Below are 25084 nucleotides of genomic sequence, written 5' to 3'. Positions count from 1 at the left end.
AAAAATCTAATAATGTTGTGTGTGTAACTTTTTTCTTTAGTCGGACAGATAAAGTAAAAAAAAGAAGCTCATGCTATACAAGTGTAGCACAATTTACAGACAGTTGTACGGTTATTACTACTGTGAGGTTATGTCCTTCAAGTAAAAACGAGTACTTATTCACCTCAGTGTTCTAGAGGGGGTTATTGGGGGCTATTTTCCTTGGAAATTTCACCTGATAGTCAAGGAATTTAAATAAAATAGAGTAAATTTATAATTAGTCAGTTTGCTGATAATATGCCTTTGTTGTTGTTGTTTTCATTTTTTTTTTGTAAAAGAACTTATGATCTCTAAAGGAACAAAATTAATTTTTCTCAAACGCATCTGGTCTGATTGTAAATGTTATGATATGTCAGATTTTAGCAATCTGCAATCTTGATTTAAATACTTTAATAAAGTATAAAGTATATCAAAATAATAAAATGATTTGTTGTTGAAAGGAACATTTGAATACCACTCCTAGATTTCCTATTTAAGCGATTTGAAATTGAGGTTGACTCATGTAATTTTTTTGTACTTCTGAATGTGAAACTGGTGATCATCTCTGTTTCAAATTGTCCTCATGTGAGTTTATTTTGGTCAGACATTTACAGTTGACTCTATCTGAAAATAGTCAACATTTCCATGCTTACTTATTGTTTCTTTTATGAGTGGGTTGAACAACAAAATTTCTGATATTGTTAATCTAATTATTATTCTGGGTAAATACCATTTTAATTCTTCTTAAAATCATCAATTAATGTAATCTGTCTAACTGCATGTCTTTGGACTGTGGGGGGAAGCTGGAGAACCAGAGGAGAATATGCAAGCTCCACACAGAAAGGCTATAGCGAGATTGTGGATGTAAACCCAGGACCTTTTTGCTGTGACACAATAGTGCTAAACACTGTGTTGCCAAGCTCAAAATATGTATATGTAGATTCTTGCTCCTGATCATACAACAAACAAACAAAAAGATAGCTCTGCACTGCCAAGTGGGTCATTTGAAATGACCAGCTGGATAGCACAGCATTCCCAATGGACTGGGTGTTGGATCCAGCTGGATAAGTGTCTTGTGTGGTCTAACTGTCCAAAGGTTTTGCCTCCTATATTGACCAGGAAGAGAAACTACGGGGTTTCAACCATGTTTTCTAGGATAGGATTTGTAAGCCTATATAATAAATATCAGGACTAAAGATATTTTAAAATGTTGTATTTTTTTAGTATCTTACTTATAGTTAAATAAAAATATTTTCATTTTTGGACGTTTACTCGCAACTGCAACCATCAACCCACCCAAACGAGCAAGGCGCGAACACTCCTCCCAGTCGCAGGGGGCGCTGGAGACAATTCCATAGCCATCTTTTGTGGCGCTGTTTCTGTATCGCATTTCCTGTGCGTAGCAGCGGCAATGCAAGTGATTTTGGGGGAATTTGATATACCTTTTTCTGAAAAAGTAAAGAATTTGGCCGAGTTTTTACATACATATTCTGGCTAAGTGGTTCGCTGGAACAGAAGTTAAACATGGATATCCCCAGTCCTCCCGAAGGTGAGCCGTACACCACAGCTATTTTAAATTTCGATTCAACGTAAGCGAGCACCCGTGCTATCTGCTACATAGCTAACAAAACCATTGGATTTAGCATATTGATTAAGGTCACCGATCACAAGTGGATGAATGTTTAACCAGGCTCTGTGTGTAAGCATTGCACCAACTAACGTGAAAAATAGTGTAGAAATAATCCAGTAATGGAGAGTAAACGTTAGTTGTTCCAACTTTTCACGGCTGCTGGCTTTTAAGAAAAAGAACCCCCATAGAAAGAAGATCCCTTATAGATATTTTTGTGCTACAGCAGCACGATTAAGAGTAGAATTACAGCCAACTGATTTAATAATACTATGTAGGAATATGGAAATAATGATTATGCAACCTCTTTCCTAGATGTTTCTGTTTCAGAAGAAATTCATTATTTTCTAAATCTGTTTTATTTGTTTTTTTAAAAGCACTTTAGACACTATTATTTCTGTCTGTTTCAGTGTCTCTGTTTTGAGGTTTTTACAACAACATTTTTCACTGTATTTATGTCTTTTTTTTTTTTTGTACAGATCAGGAGCTTCGAAATGTGATTGATAAGCTGGCCCAGTTTGTTGCCCGAAATGGCCCAGAGTTTGAGAAGATGACGATGGAAAAACAGAAGGACAACCCTAAGTTTTCCTTCCTTTTTGGGGGCGAATACTTCAGTTACTACAAGTACAAACTTGCTATGGAGCAACAGCAACGTATGTAGTTAAACTGACACGTCAGGATAAAAACAGAATTTTCACATAGAGGTCAATTTAGTATTGCAATATTAAGTTCATTTGATGTTCAGCACTTTGGATTTCTTACTATGATTGAAATATTCAAACTAAAAAAAATGTAATAAAAAAACAGTTTTTACAGATAAAAGCGAAAAAAACAAAACAACCCAGTACATGCACCAGATATGTTGGCAGAATTATTTACTTTTCTGTTTTGGGGTGAAACTGTTAATTGAACAGTCCAACATTGTATTGGTAATGTGAATCTGTTTTAGGCATGGGTTTTCCTTTTGATTAAAGGCTTTAAGACTCCCTTTATATCATCACCTTGCAACAGTAGTCCTTGTTCTGCTTGCAGCCTTCGTGAGCTGCAGAGTCAGTTCTCTAGCTCACAGAAAATCTCCCCAAAAGCAGAACAAGGATATCAGTCACTAAATGCACTAAAGACAGTGGATTTGGAATCTCACTACAGGATAAAAGGTGTCCAAATGACACTTTGGTCTGGCTTAATAACAACCTGGCAAGGAACTGTGGAAGGAACTGTTGAAGCTAAATTTGAAAATACAAATCTTTAAATTTAGAATCTCTTCAATAATCAAAGACACATTGGTGGGGTCCAAAGAATAATTTTCATATCAGACATTTGGGTAGGAGGATTAGTAGATGAAGCACTGTTTTGTACTATCTTACAGTGCGCTGTCTACACATACAGCTTTTTCGGCAGTCTTCAAGGAGACATACAACAAGTTCCAAAATTCTGTCACTCTCCATGCTTTTAGGAGGTTGAGGTGGTATACTTGTGTGGCACCAATCCTGTGTCCACCCCACTTCACAATCTATGTCCCCCACTCGCCAAATGGCCATAAAGGGTCCTTGTCAGTTGGCGAGTAATTTTGGATTGCAAATGGGAAGTAATACGTGTATTTTACCTCCCAGTTTGAACTGTCTGAGTCTAGTGCCTCTGTTGTACAGGTGCTGCTGACATTCCTTTTATCACTCAGCCGTAAAAGGCTGATGGGGTTTCTTGTTACCCTGTTAAGGTCAGAGGTCAAATCTTCTGAGAATCTTGTGGATGCAATACCGCAAGAGGGAAGTCCCCTAGGATTTTCAAATTGATACCACAGGTGCATCTAGTAAAAATGAATGCCATACTTTGAGAACAAGATGACAGGATTTTGAAACTGATACCATAGGTCTGTTAGAAGGCTGAGGGTAGCACTGGCGACTGCCGGTATTTATGATTCAAGTTTGGTGTTTTTATTATTGTTGTGTAGGACAACAAAATAACAACATTTTCGCAACCCCTGTCCATGCAAAATATTCAAAAAATGTGCAAAATGCAAATATTTAAAAGTACACATGAAGAAGAAAATAATTAATAGAATAAAAGAATACAAAATACGTACAAGGTCATAAAAATTATGTGCAAAGTTAAGAACATTATGAAAATTTAGTAATGACTTCACAAGTTGTATGTGCAAGTTTCACAGTATAGCAGTGTAGTGCTATTACACAGAAGTTGTAATAGGAAGGCTAGCAAGCATGTGTAGACTGTGTGTATGTGTGTAGCAGCATTTGAGTATAGTTGATGTACATAGGGTCAAGTTCTGTTCTTGACTGTCTGAAATCCACCACAGTCTCCTTGGCTTTGCTGCTGTGTAGTATAAGTTGTTGATGGGGCACCAGGCGATTAGGCTCTACACTTTTTCTCTGCAGTCTTGTTGTTAATGGAGATCAGGCCAATGACTGTGTGTTGTCCGCAAACTTGATGATGGTGTTTGTCACGTTTGAAGGTTGAACAGGTCTTACAGAACAGGGCTCAGCTCACATCCCTTTGGTACATTGAGGGTGGAGGATGCGCATTTGCCCATCCTGACAGTCTGGGGATAGTTGGTTAAGAAATACAGGGTCCACCTAAAGATGGTCGGGCTGAGACGGTTTGGGAGTTTGGACACCAGTTTGCGGGGACACTGGTATTGAAAGCAGAACTGAAGTCCAGGAGGAGCATTCTACAGTACCTGCCTGTTTGTTGAAGTGCTCTAAGGTGGTATAGAGTGTAAGGCTGATGGCTTCTTCTGTTGACTCTGGTCCAGAGTGGCTGTGATCACTTAATGTGAGCCACAATCAGTCTTTCAAAGCATTTTGCTATCATCAGGGTATGTGTAGTTGAATGATAGTCATTTAGGCTGCTCTTAGTTCTTTGTTTTGGAATGGGCACAGTGGTTGTAGTTTTGAGGCATGTTGTGCACTCCCAGAAATCAAAGAGAGGTTAAAGATGTTAGTAAAAACCTCTGCAAGGTGGTCAGTGCAGGTCTGCAGAACACACTCCAGAACACCATCAGGTTCTGTATCCTTTCTGGGTTTAATTCTCTGCAATAACACTCCTAATGTCATTTCTTTCCAATGACAGTTCAGGCTGGGCTGGTAGGGGATGGAGGTAGATTTCGCTTGCATCATTGTACCTGCATTGTACCTGTGTTTGAGATTTGCTTTTGCTAGGCTATAAGATGCCGTGTCCTGGGCTTTGTAAGCAACATCCCTGATTTTAAGCAGCTCTCTGGCCTCTTTATTGACCCAGGGTTTCTGGTTTCAGAACACTTTGATTAGTTTCAATGTGATGACCAGGTCAGTGCAGAAGTTGATGTAGTATAGAACAAATAATCTGTACACTTCTACATCAGAGTCCATAAAAGTGCTCCAGTCTGTTTATTCAAAGCAATCTTGAAGTAGACAAGGTCTTAATCATTCTGTTGGTTGGTTTAGTTCTGCAAATGAGGGGTTTGTAGGTCAGTATCATTAGCAAGGAGAGATGGTCAGAGTATAGTTGATGTATAGTACATGACTCTGTCATGAGCACACCCTCCCAACATTGTCCTACCAGTTTATTAAACCTCAGCCAGTCCGTCCCCAAGAATCAAGGGGGGCACAAGGCAGACTGTGTTTAAACTGGAAGCAGCGCCCAGAACTGCTGCAACCTGAAGAAAAAGAGCAGGAACAAAGGGGTTAGTTTGGTGTCGGCTTGTTGAAGTGAGGTGCTTCTTCCTCAGAGCAGGGACTGAACGGCTTCCAGCCGGCTACATACTTTTATTTATATTTTAAAATCTAGTAAGAAATATCACTGAAATATTACTTTTCAAAAGAAGTCAAAATAGTAATTGTACTAACTATGCACAAATTAAATCTTTAAAAAGCAGTAAAAATATATGAAACTTCCCACATGCAGCTTCAGCAAATGCTGCTTTAGAGAACCTTCTCATATTCTTGCATGAGGAGCAATCCAGTCACGTCCTTATTGTGAGGACAGCAGTTCTTTGAGCAAAACACAAATATTTTCTTGGCATAGATGCTTTACAAAGAAGTGAACTTAATATGAGAGTAAATTACATTATTTACTGTCCTACAGTTGGCTTTGATTACTGAAACATAGTCACCTAATTAGCAGCCTGATACTAGAAGCAGAGTGTTTAGTTTTGCATGGTGTTCTTCTGTCAGTTGTGTGATACCACTGAAATGCATTAAAGTTTGCCTTTCTCCACTTAGATCCCTCTACCCACGATGGGGAGGAGTATAAATCTAAAGGTATTTATTTAAAATCAGAATTTTCAGATACATTTAAAAATTCTATTTGGAAAGTCACATGTTGTTATGCACTTTTTTGCCAGATGACACAACATTTGTGCTTTAAAATACTTTGCTTTGTTTTCATTTTGCATGTTCACATTTTTTTGCTTTTTCAGTGAATTTCTCTTGGCCATACCTTCTTAATGATCTTGATTAAAATGCTTAATCCTCCATCTCGAAGCAGGTTTGATTACATGCACAGATACAAAGACACAGACACAAACAGAGCAGGGTGTTGTTTGTCCTGTTTGTCTGTAACATGCTTCTGCTCAGGGCAGCTGTAGAATAAGGGCTGCACAATTTAAAAAATGTCAGTATTGGTTGAACTAGTTTCTGCATTATTTTCCTCATTTTTGGAAAAGTCTTGGCCCAGATCAGCTTGTTTATTTCTTGGTACTCAAATTAGTACTACAGTCAGTACTATAGTATTACAGATATTATTGGCAAGTGGCATCAGAAGCTAAATGTTAAGCTAAGACAAAGTTGTTGTTGTTCTTCTTTTTTATGATTATTATCATCAGTTCAAATGCTGTAATAAAATAATTCCCAAATATGGGATGAATACAGTTTTATTTATCCAGTAATACAAATGTAATCCTCCTGTAATTACTGAAAAGTTTATGATTATGTTCTGAACATTTTATATTATTAAGTGATAACATTTACTTGGCTTTGTTTCACTTTTGTTCTATAAAATGAATTTTACTGCATTAATATCTTTGGTGATAAAGGGCCAGCAATAAGACTGTTAACATATTTAATGTGTTCTCTATTAGTTGAAATTCCAGCAGTGGAAAAATTGGCTTGGTACAATCCACAAAACATTTCTAACATTTATTCTGCATTACAAATTGAACGTAGTCCTTTGAAGTCCTCTGTCTGTACTTGTAACTTTGTAACTTTAAAGAATAGTTCAGTTTGGCTTTGGTAAACATTGCAAAGCGTATCCTAAAAGTATCATTTTAGGAAAGCTAATATTGCATATACCTTGCAGTATTGATACTACCTTTCCAAATATACATGCTGTCAAATAATTTGACACTAATGCATCCTCTGCCATCAAGGATTCAGGCTTTTGAACTGACTGCTGATGACAAGCCAGATGTTCCCTCTCCTCTTTAGTCTGGAAGAGCAGCATTCATAGTTTCAAAAACAATTTCAAACTTTGATTCATCTGACCTCTGAGCGGTTTTCTATTTTGCCTCGGCCCATTTTAAGTGAGCTTTGGTCCTGAGAAGACAGCAATGTTTCTAGATCATGTTCATATGTGTCTACTTTTCATGATAGAGCTTTAACCTGCGTTTGTTGAGGGGACTGTGAGCTGTGTTCTCACACAGTGATTTCTGGGAGTGTTCTTGAGCCCATGCACAGATTTCCGTCACAGAACCATGCCTGGTTTTATTGCAGTATTTGAAGGTCGTGGACATCCAATACTGATTTCCTACCTTGTCCCTTGTGCACAGTGATTTCTCTAGATTCTCTGGAAATCTTTTAACAATATTATGTATGAAATTGTTTCTCAGTTTTTAGATAGTTTTTTGAACATTGTTGAAACTCTGCCAATTTTTGCTTCTGTTGTAGATGCCATCAAATTTAAAATTAGCAAATATTTTTCTTAGGGTGATGTGGCTCAGCAGGTATAGCGGGTTGTCTACCAATCAGAAGCTTGGTTCACTCCTCGGCTTCCCCATTCTGCACGTTTACGTATTCTTGGACAAGCTATTGAAACCCTAGTTGTGTGTGAATGTTAGACAAGGTTAGGGAAAGAAAAAAAGCACCTCTGTGACTATGTTTGACATTAGGTGAATGGGACTTGTAGTAAAAAGCTCAGAGTAAAAAAATGCTAAATAAGTACTGTCCATTTACCTTATAAAACTGTAGATGTTCTCAGATTAAGCATCTGTGTTCTGTTGTGAATAAAGCAAGGATTTAAGAGATTTGCAAATATTGCATTCTGTCTTAAAATTCACCGTGTCCATACATTCTCGGAAGTCTTGGTACAACAGAAATGTATTTTGATTTAATCGAGCAGCCCAGCCTGAGTTTGTGGCGATGCCAACAGGTTACCTCAGCGCACCAGTTGTTTCTGCAGCAATCAGCAGTACCAGGAGGGGATGTGTTGATACTGATTGCATGTCTTAAATTGTGTTCACTCCTCTACTTGGAACATTTCATGTAGGCCATGTTTTATTTCTTCCTCAGAAAACCATATTGGCAGATTAGCAGTATTTCTTTTTCTCTTCATGATTTATTAATTATGTTCATGGCCATCATGTTGTCATCAGCAGCAGCTATACAAAAGAAACACTTCGTCTTAAGGACTGAACATTCAGTCCTGTTTTTGCTTGTTTGTTTGTTTGTGCAGAAATATACAACCCTGGTACAAAAGATGTGGTTGATATCCCTCCTCCACTGATGCCGATGATTGCTCCACCTCCAATACCTCCACCCTCTGCGCCTGCTATAGATGAGCTCATTCAACAGAGCCAGTGGAATCTGCAGCAGCAGGAGCAGCATCTGCACACGCTCAGACAGGTGAAGTGGAAAGAAGCATAGCCTTCCCTCCAGGAACATTTATTCCCGTGTACTGGTTGTTGATGAACGTTTTTGTTTTGAAGTCTGTCTTTGCTGAATGTTTCAGTTGTCCGGAGTTGATTGGAGAATTTTTTGTGAGGGCATGACAATTTCGGTTTTGCACATATAACTTCTTTACAGAAGAGTAACTCTCTGTACTAACAAAACTGGGACCCACTCTTGAATGCTTGGAGAGAAATGAAGTCGTTATCGCTCCATGCATTAAACAAAATAATAACGAAGAGCATGTGATACAAGAAATAAACACGCTGGAGAGATTATATCTCTCGGCTGGTCTGGGAACACCAAGGCGTTCCCTCGGAGAAGCTGGGGGAGGTGGCCGGGGAGAGGGAGGTCTGGGTGGATGTGGTACAAGTGGCTGAGGGGACATCACAAGACCAATGTTGACCAATAAATTTTCTAATGCTTTCTCAATGTAGGAACAGGTCACTGCAGCCATTACTTTAGCTATGGAGCAGCAGACCCAAAAGCTGCTGCTGGAAACACAGTTGGACATAACAGAATTTGACAACCTGCTTCAACCCATTATAGACACCTGCACCAAAGATGCCATCTCGGTAAGGACATAACGATAGGATTTTCTATGAATCAGGGCCACACAGGAAATCATTCCTCCCATTGGCTTTCTCTTTGTACAATTCCTTCATGTAAAGAGTTATTATAATTAGAGCTATTTACATTTCACTTTTGTTTTTCTTCCTCAGGCTGGTAAGAACTGGATGTTCAATAATGCCAAGACCCCACAGCACTGTGAACTGATGACATCACATCTACGCAACCGCATCACTGCTGATACAGCTCATTTTGAGCTGCGCCTACATCTTATCTACTTAACAAATGACGTTCTTCATCACTGGTACCCAAACCTAAATACACTCATGAACCCATGTAGTTTACTTGTGTACTTTATCCGTGAGAAAACTAATAATGGAGTAGCATTATAAGTAATCTGAAAGAGGGTAAAATCAATTTTCCTCACTGCCTTTCTCTTTCCTGTTTGTTTGTTTTTTTTTCTACGCCTTCTGTTGATACTGCCTAAGGGAAGCATGTATAATGTAAACACAATTGGTCCTGGCATCATTAGCACTGAACTCCATAATTAACCTTCGTATGTGAAGAGGACTCTTACATGAACAAATTGGAGTCTGTTAGATATATAGAATGCAAACCACTGCAGCACAGTACCTTTAATACCTACAGTATGCTCTAATAGCCAGACAATGTTATGGTCAACAGTATTGTACGCTGCACAGAGAGGAGTCCACTGTCAGAGGCCATAAGAAGATCATTTGTAACCTTCATTAAAGCTGTTTCTATGTGATTAGCTCTGAAACCTGCTTGACACGCTTCAAATAAGCCAAAGGTTTGCGTGGCTCTTCTGGTTCTCCATAGTTTAAAGTGTATGGGAACAGCTTGAAACAGGTAATATGTCAGAATAGTGGAGATATTTTTTTTTTCATGTTCCAGTTAGGAAGGTTTTTTCATGTTTTTTTTGTTTTCCATCCTTTTTTAAAGAATAATTGAGGTACCAAACTGTGAGAGAATTCTAATAATTTGACTCTTAGTTATGTAGTTTAGTTGTTGGTCTCTGTAAGGTGCACCTTTGACTGTTTTATATTACACAGGAATATTGCAGATGGGGCTGATGAGTGAAGCTCACTCAGCCCATTAACTGAGCTTAGCATTCAGTGTTCTGATGGCAGGATAAAAGCGGTTTCTCAACCTGGCTGTCCTGGGCGTTTTGTTGAACGGGTGAGAAAATTCGGCAGAAGTTTTCTCATCTCTCCAGAGTAAGGTCCAGCCAATGATCTTTTGCGCTGTCTAATGACCCTCTGCATGTTTTTCTGCCACCAAGCCATAAGTATACCAGGCATTGTTGTAGGTCAGGACACTCTCTGTGGTGCTGCAATTAAAAAGCCACCAACAGTTTCTTATCCAGATGGTTCCTTTTAGCATCTTAAGGATGTGGTGTCCTTGTTGGTTTTAACGGTTTTAACGGCCATGTTGTTGTTAGTGGTTCATGACAGGTCCCCAGGAACTTAAAGGAGGACACTTGCTGATTACAGTCCCCGTTGATGTGGAGAGCAACATGTTCTGATTGCTGAAGTCAATCACTAACTCCTTAGTTTTGATGGTGTTGAGCAGAAGGTTGTGTTCTGCTCAACACCATTCTGCCAGTTTTTTTACCCCACTCCCTGTACGCAGTCTTGTCCCCTCTGCTGATGAGGCCAATAACTGTTGAATTGGAGGAGGGAGGTGTACAGGAGAGGGCTCAGCACACAGCTTTGCCCATGCTGTGGGTCAGCATGCAGGAGCCAGGCATTGCTCATTCATTGTAGTATTGTAATGGATTACAGTGGGGCAAAAAAGTATTTAGTCAGCCACCGATTGTGCAAGTTCCCCACTTAAAATGATGACAGAGGTCAGTAATTTGCACCAGAGGTACACTTCAACTGTGAGAGACAGAATGTGAAAAAAAAAATCCATGAATTCACATGGTAGGATTTGTAAAGAATTTATTGGTAAATCAGGGTGGAAAATAAGTATTTGGTCACCTCAAACAAGGAAAATCTCTGGCTCTCACAGACCTGTAACGTCTTCTGTAAGAAGCTTTTCTGTCCCCCACTCGTTACCTGTATGAATGGCACCTGTTTGAACTCATCATCTGTATAAAAGACACCTGTCCACAGCCTCAAACAGTCAGACTCCAAACTCCGCCATGGCCAAGACCAAAGAGCTTTCGAAGGACACCAGGAAAAGTATTGTAGACCTGCACCAGACTGGGAAGAGTGAATCTACAATAGGCAAGCAGCTTGGTGTGAAAAAATCAACTGTGGGAGCAATCATCAGAAAATGGAAGACATACAAGACCACTGATAATCTCCCTCGATCTGGGGCTCCACGCAAGATCTCATCCCGTGGGGTCAAAATGATCATGAGAACGGTGAGCAAAGATCCCAGAACCACACGGGGGGACCTGGTGAATGACCTGCAGAGAGCTGGGACCAAAGTAACAAAGGTCACCATCAGTAACACACTACAACGGCAGGGAATCAAATCCCGCAGTGCCAGACGTGTTCCTCTGCTGAAGCCAGTGCATGTCCAGGCCCGTCTGAAGTTTGCCAGAGAGCACATGGATGATACAGCAGAGGATTGGGAGAATGTCATGTGGTCAGATGAAACCAAAGTAGAACTTTTTGGTATAAACTCAACTTGTCGTGTTTGGAGGAAGAAGAATACTGAGTTGCATCCCAAGAACACCATACCTACTGTGAAGCATGGGGGTGGAAACATCATGCTATGGGGCTGTTTTTCTGCCAAGGGGACAGGACGACTGATCCGTGTTAAGGACAGAATGAATGGGGCCATGTATCGTGAGATTTTGAGCCAAAACCTCCTTCCATCAGTAGAACTTTGAAGATGAAACGAGGCTGGGTCTTCCAACATGACAATGATCCAAAACACACCGCCCGGGCAACAAAGGAGCGGCTCCGTAAGAAGCATTTGAAAGTCCTGGAGTGGCCTAGCCAGTCTCCAGACCTCAACCCCATAGAAAATCTGTGGCGGGAGTTGAAAGTCCGTGTTGCTCGGCGACAGCCCCAAAACATCACTGCTCTCGAGAAGATCTGCATGGAGGAATGGGCCAAAATACCAGCTACTGTGTGTGCAAACCTGGTAAAGACCTATAGTAAACGTTTGACCTCTGTTATTGCCAACAAAGGTTATGTTACAAAGTATTGAGTTGTATTTTTGTTATTGACCAAATACTTATTTTCCACCCTGATTTACGAATAAATTCTTTACAAATCCTACCATGTGGATTCATGGATTTTTTTTTTCACATTCTGTCTCTCACAGTTGAAGTGTACCTCTGGTGCAAATTACTGACCTCTGTCATCATTTTAGGTGGGGGAACTTGCACAATCGGTGGCTGACTAAATACTTTTTTGCCCCACTGTATGTGCCTCAATGTTTTGTTTGTGATTCTTTTAATGTTTTACACAGCCAGCGGAAGCAGCAGAAGGACTTGTTGGCAGCGCTGCAGAAAGTTGTTGTTCCAATCTACTGCACAAGCTTTCTAGCTGTAGAGGAAGAAAAACAGCAGAAGATCACCAGGGTAAATACAGACACATATTTTCCAAGTCTAACACACTAACTGGTTTTTCTTTGCTATAGCAGCTTCAGCTATGAATATTCATTCATATCAGTTTATTAGTAGCTTAGATCTGGTGATTAAAAGGAAGTTTTTTCTCCTCCATTTATTGAACGGAAAAAGGTTTCTGTTTCTGACATTCCTTCTCCCTTCACAGTTGTTGCAGCTTTGGGAGAAAAATGGGTACTTTGATGAGGAGACCATTCAACAGCTCCAGAATCCAGCACTGGGCCTTGGCCAGTACCAGGTGACAGGAACATGTCTTAACAATCAGATTTTAGAGTTGGACCCAAATATTTCACTTTCAGGATTTTTGTTGTGTAAGTATTGGGCACTATGGTGTTGCAGTGGTTACCACTGTTGCTTCACAGTAAGAAGGTCTCTGCCACAGACTGTTGATCTGTCCAGCTTGTAGCCCTCCCCTTGTTGGGTTAGCCTCCAGGCCCCTGTGACAGGAAGCAATGTCAGGCGTTTTTATCCCACATGCTGTGAATGCATCCCCCCTCCAAACTGGAAAATTTTCTACCTGGGACACTGCGCTGAGCATGTGTGTTTTTATACTACCAGATGGCGGAAAATATGGTGATAGCAGAAGTTTCAGATGAGCAAGGGAATGAGACTATAATTGAAGAAAAGTCAGACGAGCTAGTTCCAAAGAGAAACAGCCCTGGATCAATAATCTGGCAGTGGTTTGGATTTCATAAGGATATCAAACAAAATGCCGTAATTTGCAAAAGATGCCGTAAAGTTATTGCTGCAAAAGGTAGCAATACCACGAACGTATTCCACCACCTGAAAAGTCATCCCCTGCAAAATGAAGAATGTTTTCAACTCAGCATGTCAACACCTCCCCACACAGCCAAAAAGAAAAAGTGCTGTCGGAGTTCTACATATCAGCAAGAGAAAATATATCCCAGTAGCTAATAAATGTGACCTTCTTCCCAACAACTACGGCTCTATGGACCAGCAGCAGTCGTTGGAATCTGTCAGAAAGTAGTCAGGTGTGCATCACCCCGGATAACAGGAGTAACATAATCAAAACAATATATATGTATCTATCTATATATCGATCTATTGATCGATCTAGATTTGTGTGTGTGTGTGTGTGTGTGTGTGTGTGTGTGTGTGTGTGTGTGTGTGTGTGTGTGTGTGTGTGTGTGTGTGTGTGTGTGTGTGTGTGTGTGTGTGTTTTTCCTCATATTACCCGGCCCCATTCATGGCTTTTTTTTGTATTTTTCCCACCATAGACTTTATCTGGTATTTTGTTGTTTCTTTCAGGCGTCCCTGATAACAGAATATGCTGCAGTGGTGCAGCCAGTCCAGTTGGCCTTCCAGCAGCAGATCCAGGCATTGAAGACTCAGCATGATGAGTTTGTTGCTAGTCTGAAGCAGCAACATCAGTCACAACCGCAGTCTGCCCCTGTAGGACAGCTAGCTGCCCCAGCTGAACCGGAAAAGCCCCCCCCTATGACTACGCAAGCTGGTGAGTGGAAAAACACTCAACCAAAGCAGAGGCACAGCCTCATGCATGAGCTCATGTCAACTGCTTATACAGTTGGGGAAATAATTATTTGATCCTCTGCTGAATTTGCGAGTTTGGTCACTTGCAAAGAAATTAACAGTCTGTAATTTTTATGGTAGTTTAATTTTAATGGAAAGATACAACAATACAGAAAAAACACATAAATACATAAAAGTTATAAACTGATTTTCAGTATTTGATCCTGTTGTGGAAATTTTGTGCATTAGATAAAGGAGGTTATACTGCTGGAGTTGTCTTGTGAGCAGTTTATTCTTACAAGTACTTACAATTCAGTACAAGGCACTGATGGTGTTGTGGTGAGGAATTCACCAAACAAAGGATCCAACAGGGGAGAGATGCAGGGATCTGATTCATGCTCAAAATTTCTCTTTCTAAACATGGCGTGAACTAATCATTTGATTCGGGTGTGTTGACCCAGGGGGATATCTAAAACCTGCAGGCCCTTGAGACCTGGAGTTGCCTACCCCTGATATAGACTTTGCGACTCATTTTATGTCTCTAAAAGCAACATTTCCCTGCCTGGGCTGCCTTGCCCGCTGCTTGTTAGTCTGTTTCAATTGAGGCCTGTGGGGCACTATCAGCCAATGAAACAATAGACACATTTCTGTGTTTTTGTCGATGAATATTTCACACTTTAAGGCTGCCTGTTTATTTAAGGGAGATGACCAATACAATATAATCACAGATGATAGATTAAATAGATTTTAGGTAGATGCTTATGCATTCTTAAAGTCTTATATGTTGAATTGATGTCATCTGCCAGTCAGTGCTGGTCTCCATGCCCGTGTTACTGTACATGACGTTTTAGCACAAACACTTTAAAGGTGATAATTTAGGACTTCAGCAATAATACAGACAGCAATGTAGCTAAACCTGACCAAGTCCATGTATGTTTGTTTTATGATGTCTCTTTTTTGTGTTCAGGAGATGTAAAGCTTCCCATATCAGGTCCTCCTCCGGGAGAGTTTGATGGATCTTCATCCAGACCACCAGACCCCAGCAACCCTAGTGGTCCCTCAGATATACCCCCCACAAAGCCTGCCTGGTATGACCCTCAGCATATGAGCCCCTGGAACCCCAACCAGCCGGTAAAGACCTTTTTGTGTGTGTTTCTTGTGTGTGTGTGTGTCTGTGTGTGTGAGTGAGTGAGGGAAAATATTGAAAGATACAGAAGGAGAGTGCATATTTGCTGGATATTCTCAACTACAGTGGTGTGTACAGCCTTTCCTGATTTCCTATTTTTTTTTTATGTTTATCACACTTAAATGTTTCAGATCATCAAATACATTTGAATATTAGGCAAAGATAACACAAGTAAACACACAATGCAGTTCCTAAATAAAGGTGTTTAATATTAATGGGGAACCAATTAAAACTAGGGCTGAACGATATATCGCATTTGCGATAATATCGCGACATGATCAAGTGCAATTTTCTAACCGCAAAGGCTGCGATTATACTCTGGACATGTCCAAATTCATGGGCTGCATCCTCCTGAGGCCGCATTTGTAGACCGATTACGTCACAGCGACGCGCCGAAGGCTGTCCAAATTCGTAGACTCCTCCGAATGTAGCCGACAAATGCGTCCTCCTTTTCCCCGAATTTGAAGGATGGGTCGGGTGTGTCCTTCGTGGCCTACCATATCCCAGAATTCATAGCGCGGCCCAGCCAAACTCCAGTTTCCAGCAATGGCGGCCGCTACTAAGTTTTAAAATTACTCATACTAATCTTTCTGGGTCACAAAATAAACTTTTAAAATATTTTCAGGCGAGAAAGTAGTTGTGTAAACATCAAATATCTGCTCGGTTTATCAAGATATCCCATATTTGCAAAAGTGCTTCGACGTTTTCAGAGGCGTCTGCTACCCACCAGCTCGACAGCTAGCCGGGAGCTCGAGGGTTACTGATGCGGCCGAGAACGGCACAACTCCCGGCACATCATTTTCAGATCACCGCGGAGTTTCGCTGCTCGGGTTAAACGTAATATATAAGTCACTTAGACAACCTAAAAATGTTATTGTTGGGCTTTTTTCAGTGTTTTGTTTGTTCGTGAGTAAATCGGTTTGGCTGAGATTAAAGTTATTAGATTAGATAAAATAAAACTATTAATCCCCCGGGTGGGTTCCTCCTTGGTTTTCACACAGCTGACTAAACGTCAAACAGAAAACTTATTAAACAGAAGTATGAGACAGTCGAGAATTTACGCCAGTGTCTGGTTATATTTTAGATAGCAAGAAGCAGACGGCCGAGTTTATTAAACTCCACTGAGACAGCGGTGACGCTAATCAGAAGGCTAGACCGTCCAATTTCACGCCTTTAAACTTTAAAGGCGTGTTTGTGTGTGTGTTTATACAATTGCTATTATGTTTGCACTTTATGTGTAATGTTACTGACTGCAGAGATCAGTAAGATGTGTGTATTTTTTATTTATTAGTTTTATTTATTTAATATTATTTTTTAATTGAATGACTGTCTAGTAGTTCACAGATGTCGAAAAACTGAGTGTGGTAAAGCCACTGATTTTTTTTATGTATATTTCTGCAATCTGCACATTGTACTGACTTTCATTTTAATGTTTACACCAGGGTTCCTTGTCAGCACTTTATGCTCAGATGTTTGTAAGCTAAAAATAAACTATTGTGTATGTTCAAATATACTGTTGTGATTGAAGAAGTTAAATAAAAATGTCAGTCATCAATTCATGCATCACCTCATGTCATCATAACAGAGGTCTGTCTTCCAGGAAAGAACAGTTTAAAATTAATGTAATATAGTATTGGCCATACTATATGATGTATTGCTTGTCTTTGTTTAATAATACAGAAGACAAAGACCTTAAAAAATAATCGCATATCGCATCGCAATCGCAATATTGGGGCAAAAAAATCGCAATTAGATTATTTTCCATAATTGTTCAGCCCTAATTAAAACCTACATTACCCTGTAGCTGGAGAGGCAGTTAGGACAGAGGGCGATTTTACTCTAAGTGAACATTAAGAGCGTGCAAGAAACAGTGACAGCTTTGCAAGCCACTTTGTTATTTTGTGAAGCCATAGTAGGTCACAATGTGACAGAGTTGTAGTCTGTTGTTATAACATATTGTTATCGTATCAATGTAATTAGCCTTAAATTCTACAACAGTTCCCACACTTCCTTTGTGTTTGCCACCAGTCCACTGACAGATAGTATGTGCCGGCAGCTCAGAGAATCTAATGGAATTTGAAAGAGGTGTTTTCACGCTGAAAAAAACAGGGCGATATTTTAAACCTTTAAAAGAAAGCCAGCCCATCAGAATAAAACAAACACAACGTGCACCAACTGAAGGTGCGTCTGACAACAAAGGAAAAGTTTCTAAGTACAACAGCGAGTTGGAAAAGGAGTTTACGTGGCTGATTTACGATGCTAAGGCACAACTTTTATTTTGTCAGCACTGCTCAGAAACAGCAAAAAAGAGTAAATCAGACATTCTTTACATTGTGGGAAACAAGATATTTTAAAGAGTTGATGTTGAAAAACACCACATTGCATGCTTGTGCTGCAACTTTTGAGCTGTGCCAAAAACTAGCAACCTTTGTAGCACCAGTGCTATAAGCTAGGAATGTTAACATACATTCAGTTTTATATATCACAGCAACAGTCCCCTGAAGGCACTTTATCTTATAAAGTAAAGAGATTAATAATAACTAATGCAAAGTGGTTTATAAACACATAGCAAGTGAAAAAGAAATACTCAGTTTTGTACCAGCAGCCTATGCATATTGCTGTGTAACTAATAGCTCTTTTCCACTGGTACCTACTCAGGTTGGCCCGGCATGGTTTTTAGAATAGAATAGGCCTTTTATTGTCATTGTACATGTATGACAAAATTGTGGGTGCTCCACACCAACTGTGTCGGAATAAAATGGAAACAAAGCAAGAGAAGCATGTTAAAAAATTAGGCACACATTAGATAGCAAAACAGTTGCAAAATGCTGGGAAGTAGGACAAAGAGAAGACTTGGTCTGTTTGTGTGTGAGTGGCCGGAGTGATGGGGGTTACTCAGACCATGGCTCAGGCTGGTGACGTGGGTGGGCAGGGGTGGGTTGCAGGGTGATAGTCCGAATGGTCCAGGGCAAGAAGCGGTTTGTGAGTCTGGAGGTGTGGGAGCAGAATAAACCTTTTGGGATTTACTTTCCTGATTTCTTTGCGCATACATCAAGACTGTTACCTGGTAACATGTTTTCAGTTATTTCACACGTTTTAGTTTACTACATAATTCCATATGTGTTCATTCAATAGTTTAGATCGCTTCAGTGAGAATCTACAATGTAAATAGTCATGAAAATAAAGAAAAACCATTAAATGAGAAGCTGTGTCCAAACTTTGACAGGTAGAGTAGTTCTCCATACTCTCCGCTCAGTTTTTAGCTATTCTGTACAGCCAACAGCCTGACCCTTCGCCATGTCCCTGTAAATCGCTGTGTCACAACTCAATATTCCATCTATTTAGCTTGCAGTTATTATTCTTTTATCCAGCTACAGTCTACTACCCACTACATCAATGATAACAGGTGCCTAATGCGGCTATTAACTGAGTGACAATAGTTAAAACAGCTAATTTGATCATATTTGCTGGCCAGGTTAACATTTATAATAAATGTTTAATACTTCAAGAAAATGGTCAAAGAAAAAGTCTCTTCTGACTTTTTGAACTGCAGCATTGAGCTAAGGTAAGAGTATGAAATAGAAGTCGGTCACACTGGCCTCACTTGAGCTGACCTATCCTGGGTCACTCTGGATGACAGCTACAGGAGAAAAACATCTTCTGACAGAATGGACGTGTCATTGTGGGCTTTTTAACTTTTTCTAATTCCTATCATTAATGCTGAAGGAATACTAGTGTAGCCACACTACATTGTCACCTTGGCCTTGCCCATCTAGTGACATGTCTCTTAATCATCACAGTTCCTCACTTTGCAATTTACTAGCAAGCTCAGGTCGTGGTCACATCCTTTCTGTCTCGGCTCTTCCCCAGCCTCCTTTTGATCCAAACCAGCCACCACCACCTTGCCCTCCTTGGAACAGCCATGAGGGGATGTGGAATGATCAGCGGGACCCAGGAAACTGGAGTGGAGGTCCTGGTAGAGAAGGAGGTCCTTGGAGTGGTCCAGGTGGGTCTGAGCACGCTCCTCCATCTTGGAACTCGTACGACCAGCAACCACCATGGGGAAATCAGCCGGACCAGCCTCCCTGGGGTCAGAGGGAGCCACCATTCCCTCCACGCATGCAGGCATGTGGGAGAACATTTCTGTGGTTTTACTTCCTCTGCTATTTACTTTGCATTTAAAACTTACATTTACACTGCATCCTTTTCTGAATTTGACTTAAGTTTCTTTTGTTGCACCAAAGATGCTAGAGCTTCTTACTTACATGAATGATTGTGGTGTTTCACTTGCATTTTTACAGAGGCCGCCCCATTTCAGAGGACCTTTCCCTCCTCACCAGCAGCCACCTCCTTTCAACCAGCCCCCTCCGCCCCCACACGGCTTTGGACGTTTTCCCCCTCGCTTTATGCAGGAAGACTTTTCTCCCAGACATCACTATGACAGACCACCCTATACACCACATCGATTTGACTATGCTCAAGGAGAATATCCTGGAGGTTAGCGGAGAGACTCAGAGTCATAGATCAGAGGAGATGCATGTTTCTGCGCCTTTTAATTTTCAGGTGTATTTTAACAGTCTCCAAATATGTTTGACAGATATGCCGGGTCCTCCTCCCCACCACCATCCCAATCAGAGGCTTCCTCCACCAGGGATGGGAGCTGAACATCCTCCCTGGAGTGGAGGCCAGCACCCGGAATTTGGCCCACCGCCACATGGTTTTAATGGCCATTCACCTCACATGCGTCATCGCCAGCATCCAGTGCAAGATGATCCCAGTCTGGTGCCAAATGTGCCCTACTTTGACCTGCCAGCTGGTCTCATGGCTCCGCTTGTTAAAGTAAGTCCTCTGCTTCTCATTGTAGGACAGGGGAATGAAAATAAATACAAATGTAAAAAAACAGTAAAAGCTGCCATTATGGTTCAAGTAATGCACTTCTTATATACTGCTGTTTTACTATTTTCTCCCAGTCACACACATCCATACAAGTGTAGTTTTTTTCATACACCACACAAAAAGAGGTACCGTGGTGGTTTTTAGAGTTTTTAGCATGGATTTTGTACTGAAGTGGCATCCAGAATAGACACATTTAGCCCCAATAAAGTTTGCATGCCTTATGGTCTTACTGTTACTGTCAACTGTACAGCTTGAGGACTGTGACTATAAACCTCTGGACCCTAAGGACATTCGGTTACCTCCACCCATGCCACCCAGTGATCGCCTGCTAGCTGCTGTGGAAGCTTTCTACAGCCCACCATCTCATGATCGGCCTAGGAATAGGTACGAACACACACTTTTTGTGCAAGACAGTTAAACTTAATTTAATAATAGAATTTAAAAATATAAATCGATGAATAGGTGATTCAGTTTAACTCTTATTTATTTATATAGCACCAAATCATAACAGGAGTCACATCAAGACACTATATAATGCTGGGTAAAGACCATAAAATAATAAAGAGAAAACTCCAACAATCAGATGACCCTGTCTGAATGTTGGCATTTTCTCTTGACAAGCACTTGGTGTCAGTGGAAAGGGAAAAGTTAAGGATAACTTGTGAAAATTGCAGAGTGCTGTATAAAAACATAAAAAGTAAAAAGTGGTGAGTGAAGAAGAAATGCTCAGCAAAGAACTACCTGATAATAACCAATTACAATAGCAAGCCTAGAAGAAATAAATATCATCTGACCTCATAGGTAGATGAAACTGGTTACCTTCTGAATACCAATAAAAATGTATGCTGCTTATTAATAATGCTGCTTAAGGAAAGCATTTATAATATAATACTAAAACAGTTGGGTCACATGACTGCTTTTTAAGTAATGGCTTCTTACCTCTACCTTAAAGGCCTAAAAGCTAAATAATAGAAATAGATCATACTTAAAGATTGACGCGTTGTGTAATGGTAGAACTTCTATGAAAAGTCTTGTAGGGACTGTGACTAGTTTTGAAATATGTCTGTAAGATGGCTATTACAGTTGGTGTAAACGAGGTCTCTTTGTCAGCCAGGCTATGGTGCTAAAAAGAAATGCAGGGTTGTTCATGTTTTGTTCAGTCAGTAATCGTAAGTAAGATTTACTAACCTTATAGAAACTAAATTAGTGAGACATTTCCTCTCCAGCTTACAGGTTATCTGCTTTAACTTCCTAACCCTGAACTCTTTCATGGCATGCATTTTTAATTTCTCTCTGCTATTTGGGCTGATTGGGCAAATTTAGTATTATGGTTTAGACAACCCAAAATGTGATGTTCACATATGTGGAGGTTAAGGTGTTTGTTTGTGAATTATACCTGGTCGAGTGTTCCGCAACCAGGACAAAAACCGCATTGTTCCTCCTGTATGAGAGATCCGACTAGCAGACAAACTCTCCGTTCCAGCAACCTGGGATAGACTTTAAAGTCTGAGAAGTGTGATCCTCTATAGTTGGAGCACAGCCTTGGGTACCGCTTAGTCTTTTGTAGCTGTTTATCTGCAGAAATTGCTGTAGAAACTGGGTGAAGTGCTACTACTTTGTTTAAAAATTGCAGCGAATAGTGATTACACGTATTTGTGGTTGGTTTCTCATTCAGTGAAGGCTGGGAGCAGAACGGCCTGTATGAATTCTTCAGGGCTAAGATGAGGGCCAGAAGGAAAAAGGATCAGGAGAAACGTAACAGGTGAGCTTTTCCTTCATAATAGAGTATCCTCTCTTTTTCCATCTCTCCTGTGCTACAAATATCAAAACACATCATATTTAAACTGATTTTTTTAAACTTGACTGTTGTTTGCTAATCATGTCACCAGGTGTCATTATTCACGTCACATCTTTATAATACAGAAAAAAGAAATAAAATAATGTTTATTGCTTCTTCTTTTAGTTTTACAGCACTTTGGTCAGTGATTGTTGTTTTCAAATGTGCTTAATAAAGTGAATTGTCTTTTTAAAAGGAGGATGTTATGCTTTTCAAAGTATTAAACAGTTAAACCCAGAACTTTGTATGTTCTGATAGTTTTATCATTTCTCCAATGATGACTGGTTCTAGTGGTCGTGGAGGCAGCCGCTCCAGGAGTCGCTCTCGCAGCCGAGGGAGGTCTTCGTCTCGCTCCAGCTCTCACTCCTCAAAGTCCTCCAGGTCACGCTCCCGTTCATCACGTTCCCGCTCCCACAGCCGCTCTCGCTCCTACTCACAATCCAGGTCTGTATCCACACATCAAAGCATGGCACCTTCAGTCGTGATTTGTTAGAACCTGCGGTCTCATTCACAAGCTATGAAATGCACTCTATTTCCACCAGTTCTTGATTTTCCATCGTGTTTGCTTACCCCAGCTCCCACGGTCATTTTGTTTAATAATCCGCTTGATCATTTACAATCAAACATTACCGCGGAATGAAAGTGGAATATTTTCACATAATCACGGCCAAATTTAACACCAGGAACTTGATGAGTTGGACTAAAGACCTGTAAATACAGCAGATCCTGTGACAATGGCTTCTTGATATTATATTTCTATTAGGTTTACGCAGTGAAGCCATAATGACTCTGCATAATGCGTGTACATGGAAGTCTTTGTGTATCATTAATTCAATGCATCTCTGACTGAATAAATGTTTTTTCTTTTTTTGTAATTGAAGTCTCTTATTTAAAAACGATGCTGTTGGATATAATGAATGTGTTTTGGGCTTTGAGTGCTGAATATGACTGAAGTGTGATTCATGTTACCTAATTTGTGTTCAACCAAACTCTTTAGGTCCAGGAGTAGATCCAGGTCATCTCGTAGTCACTCTCGCTCCAGGTCTCGATCCCGCTCACATTCACCCACCAAGCGACGGCGTGGCCCAAAATCTCGGAGCTCCTCCCCTCCGTGAGTTTCTTCACTACTCTTTCATCATATGCTTTGCTAAAAAACCTTTATCCTGTAGTGTAATGATGAATTTCTCTCGTGCTTTCTGTAGTTCCACAGCAGTGCTGGGCACAACTTCTTCAAAATTACCTGCAGACACCAGGTTAGGGGAGGAGAACAAAGGTCATCAGCTACTGATGAAGATGGGTACGCTCTAATTATTATGATTTACATTTTATTGAATTTTTTAAATCCGGTAAGGATGTTTGAAGAATGATATTTTTGGATATTTTCTGAAGCGACCTAAAATGACTTCCTGTCTGCTGTAGGTTGGAGTGGCTCAGGGGGCTTGGGGGCTAAAGAACAGGGCATCCAGGACCCCATTAAAGGAGGCGATATCAGGGATAAATGGGACCAGTACAAAGGTGTGGGGGTCTCACTGGATGACCCTTACGAGAACTATCGCAGGAATAAAAGTTACAACTTTGTAGCTCGCATGAAGGCAAGAGAAGAAGGTACATAAAATCTTTTATTCAGGAATTACTCACGAAAATAAATTGGGTTGTCCCTTATCTAACTCCTCCTTTTCTGTTTGTTTTTCTTTCTGGGTCAGTCAATCGGGAACCCCAGGAAGCCCCTTCAACTGACTGATGCAGTCAAATTGTGTGAAACAACCCTCTCCTCCTCACCACCGCCACCACAGAGCTAACTTTTTTTAATTTTAGTTGGTTTTCCACCCAGGATTTGTCACTAGTCCCAAAAGTCCAAACTAAAGGAGAACACTATTCATTTTTAAGTGTCTAAGAGTGCAAAGAGCTTTTGCTGCCTCTAAGTCAAGTTTGTCCAAGCAGAACATGTACAGTGTGTAGATGTGACAATTGACGCTAACAATAGCAACATCACAGGAGTCAGCTAAATCATTTTTGTTCAGCTTGGACCCTCGAATAACTATCTGTTTAATTTTATTATATTTCATGTAAGTGTTCATAATTCTACAGACTGAAAACAGAGCTCTCAGTCACACTCAACATTTAGGACATAATAGAAGTGAATAATGTGTATTAAAGCAGTGCTTTTCTTTCACTTGCGGTGGATTGTCAAAATAATTCTTTAATAAATAATAAAAGCAGTGCTTTTTTTCATAAATTATTCCTTTTTGTGGAGGAATTGGTCTTAAAGAAAACTGCTTACTGTGGAAGGTGTCAAAAGTCTCAGAAGAGTGGGTTCTGAAAATAAGATGTGGCCAGATCACTATTGGTAAAACAGAAATGTCATATGTGAGAACTGAGCATTTAAGGCGAAAGTAGAATAAAGGTATGGTTGTTCTTCTTGTGAATCTTCTTCTTAAGCAGCTTATTATTGTGATATTTTCTTTTTCAGGTAACAACTTCTCTTTAGATATATCTTTTAGTTGTAGTGTTAAAATGAAGCTCAACAATTCCACTGTATTTTTATCCACAAGCACACTGTAGAGACATGATCTAAATAAACAATTCTGACAGCTCACAATGGGCCTTTTCTTTCTGTTTCCACGATCAATCATCACACTGTCCTGCTGGCTTGGCCATCTCCAAATGGTCACCAGCATGCAGTGTCTAATCTTTTTTTTCCTGGCAATTTTTAATTCAATCAAAAGTGTAACTAATAGGTAATGAAATCCTCAAATTATATGATCCTAAGATTCTGCATCACTAGTTGTAAAAGTCCGCCTGTTATTTTGACCAAGCACAGCATTCTTACTGAAACCCGTAATTGTGCCTTTTCCATCATATTGCCAAATGCAATATTTCTGGACCCTTTTAAGTTCATAGCTCTTTGATGAACATTATATTCAGTATATACTGTATTCTTTCATGGCTGCTACTCAGATGGTTTTGTATTTACACT

The 25084-nt window shown here is 40.1% G+C and overlaps 1 protein-coding gene across 2 annotated transcripts; it reads left to right on the top strand.

The window, feature by feature from the left end:
- Positions 1–1401: 1401 nt before the first annotated feature.
- cherp (calcium homeostasis endoplasmic reticulum protein) lies at positions 1402–24706 on the top strand. 2 transcript variants are annotated; one of them, XM_080887348.1, is made up of 20 exons: positions 1402–1567; positions 2125–2298; positions 5860–5898; positions 8306–8475; positions 8955–9092; positions 9240–9391; positions 12541–12652; positions 12846–12935; positions 13967–14171; positions 15156–15319; positions 19245–19499; positions 19676–19871; positions 19972–20213; positions 20521–20654; positions 21946–22032; positions 22399–22551; positions 23105–23218; positions 23310–23404; positions 23527–23712; positions 23811–24706. In XM_080887348.1, exons 1-20 carry the CDS (start codon positions 1543–1545, stop codon positions 23846–23848), a joined length of 2769 nt encoding a protein of 922 aa, XP_080743474.1. In that variant the 5' UTR covers positions 1402–1542; the 3' UTR covers positions 23849–24706. The 2 variants fall into 2 exon arrangements, with proteins under 2 accessions (XP_080743474.1, XP_080743475.1); XM_080887349.1 differs by lacking the exon at positions 5860–5898.
- The last annotated feature ends 378 nt before the right edge of the window (positions 24707–25084 follow it).

This window comes from Rhamphochromis sp. 'chilingali' (assembly GCF_963969265.1).
Source record: "Rhamphochromis sp. 'chilingali' genome assembly, chromosome: 7".
Taxonomy (NCBI): Eukaryota; Metazoa; Chordata; class Actinopteri; order Cichliformes; family Cichlidae; genus Rhamphochromis; species Rhamphochromis sp. 'chilingali'.
Note: the sequence above shows the minus strand (reverse complement) of the source record. Positions and strands in the feature narration are given on the sequence as shown.

Bases quoted from the DNA above. Each gene is read 5' to 3' on its own strand.
- cherp (XM_080887348.1), top strand. From the start codon at position 1,543: ATGGATATCCCCAGTCCTCCCGAAG. The intron at 14,172-15,155 runs GTGAGTGGAAAA...TTTTGTGTTCAG, and splicing joins CCCTATGACTACGCAAGCTG to GAGATGTAAAGCTTCCCATA. The intron at 23,219-23,309 runs GTGAGTTTCTTC...TGCTTTCTGTAG, and splicing joins TCTCGGAGCTCCTCCCCTCC to TTCCACAGCAGTGCTGGGCA.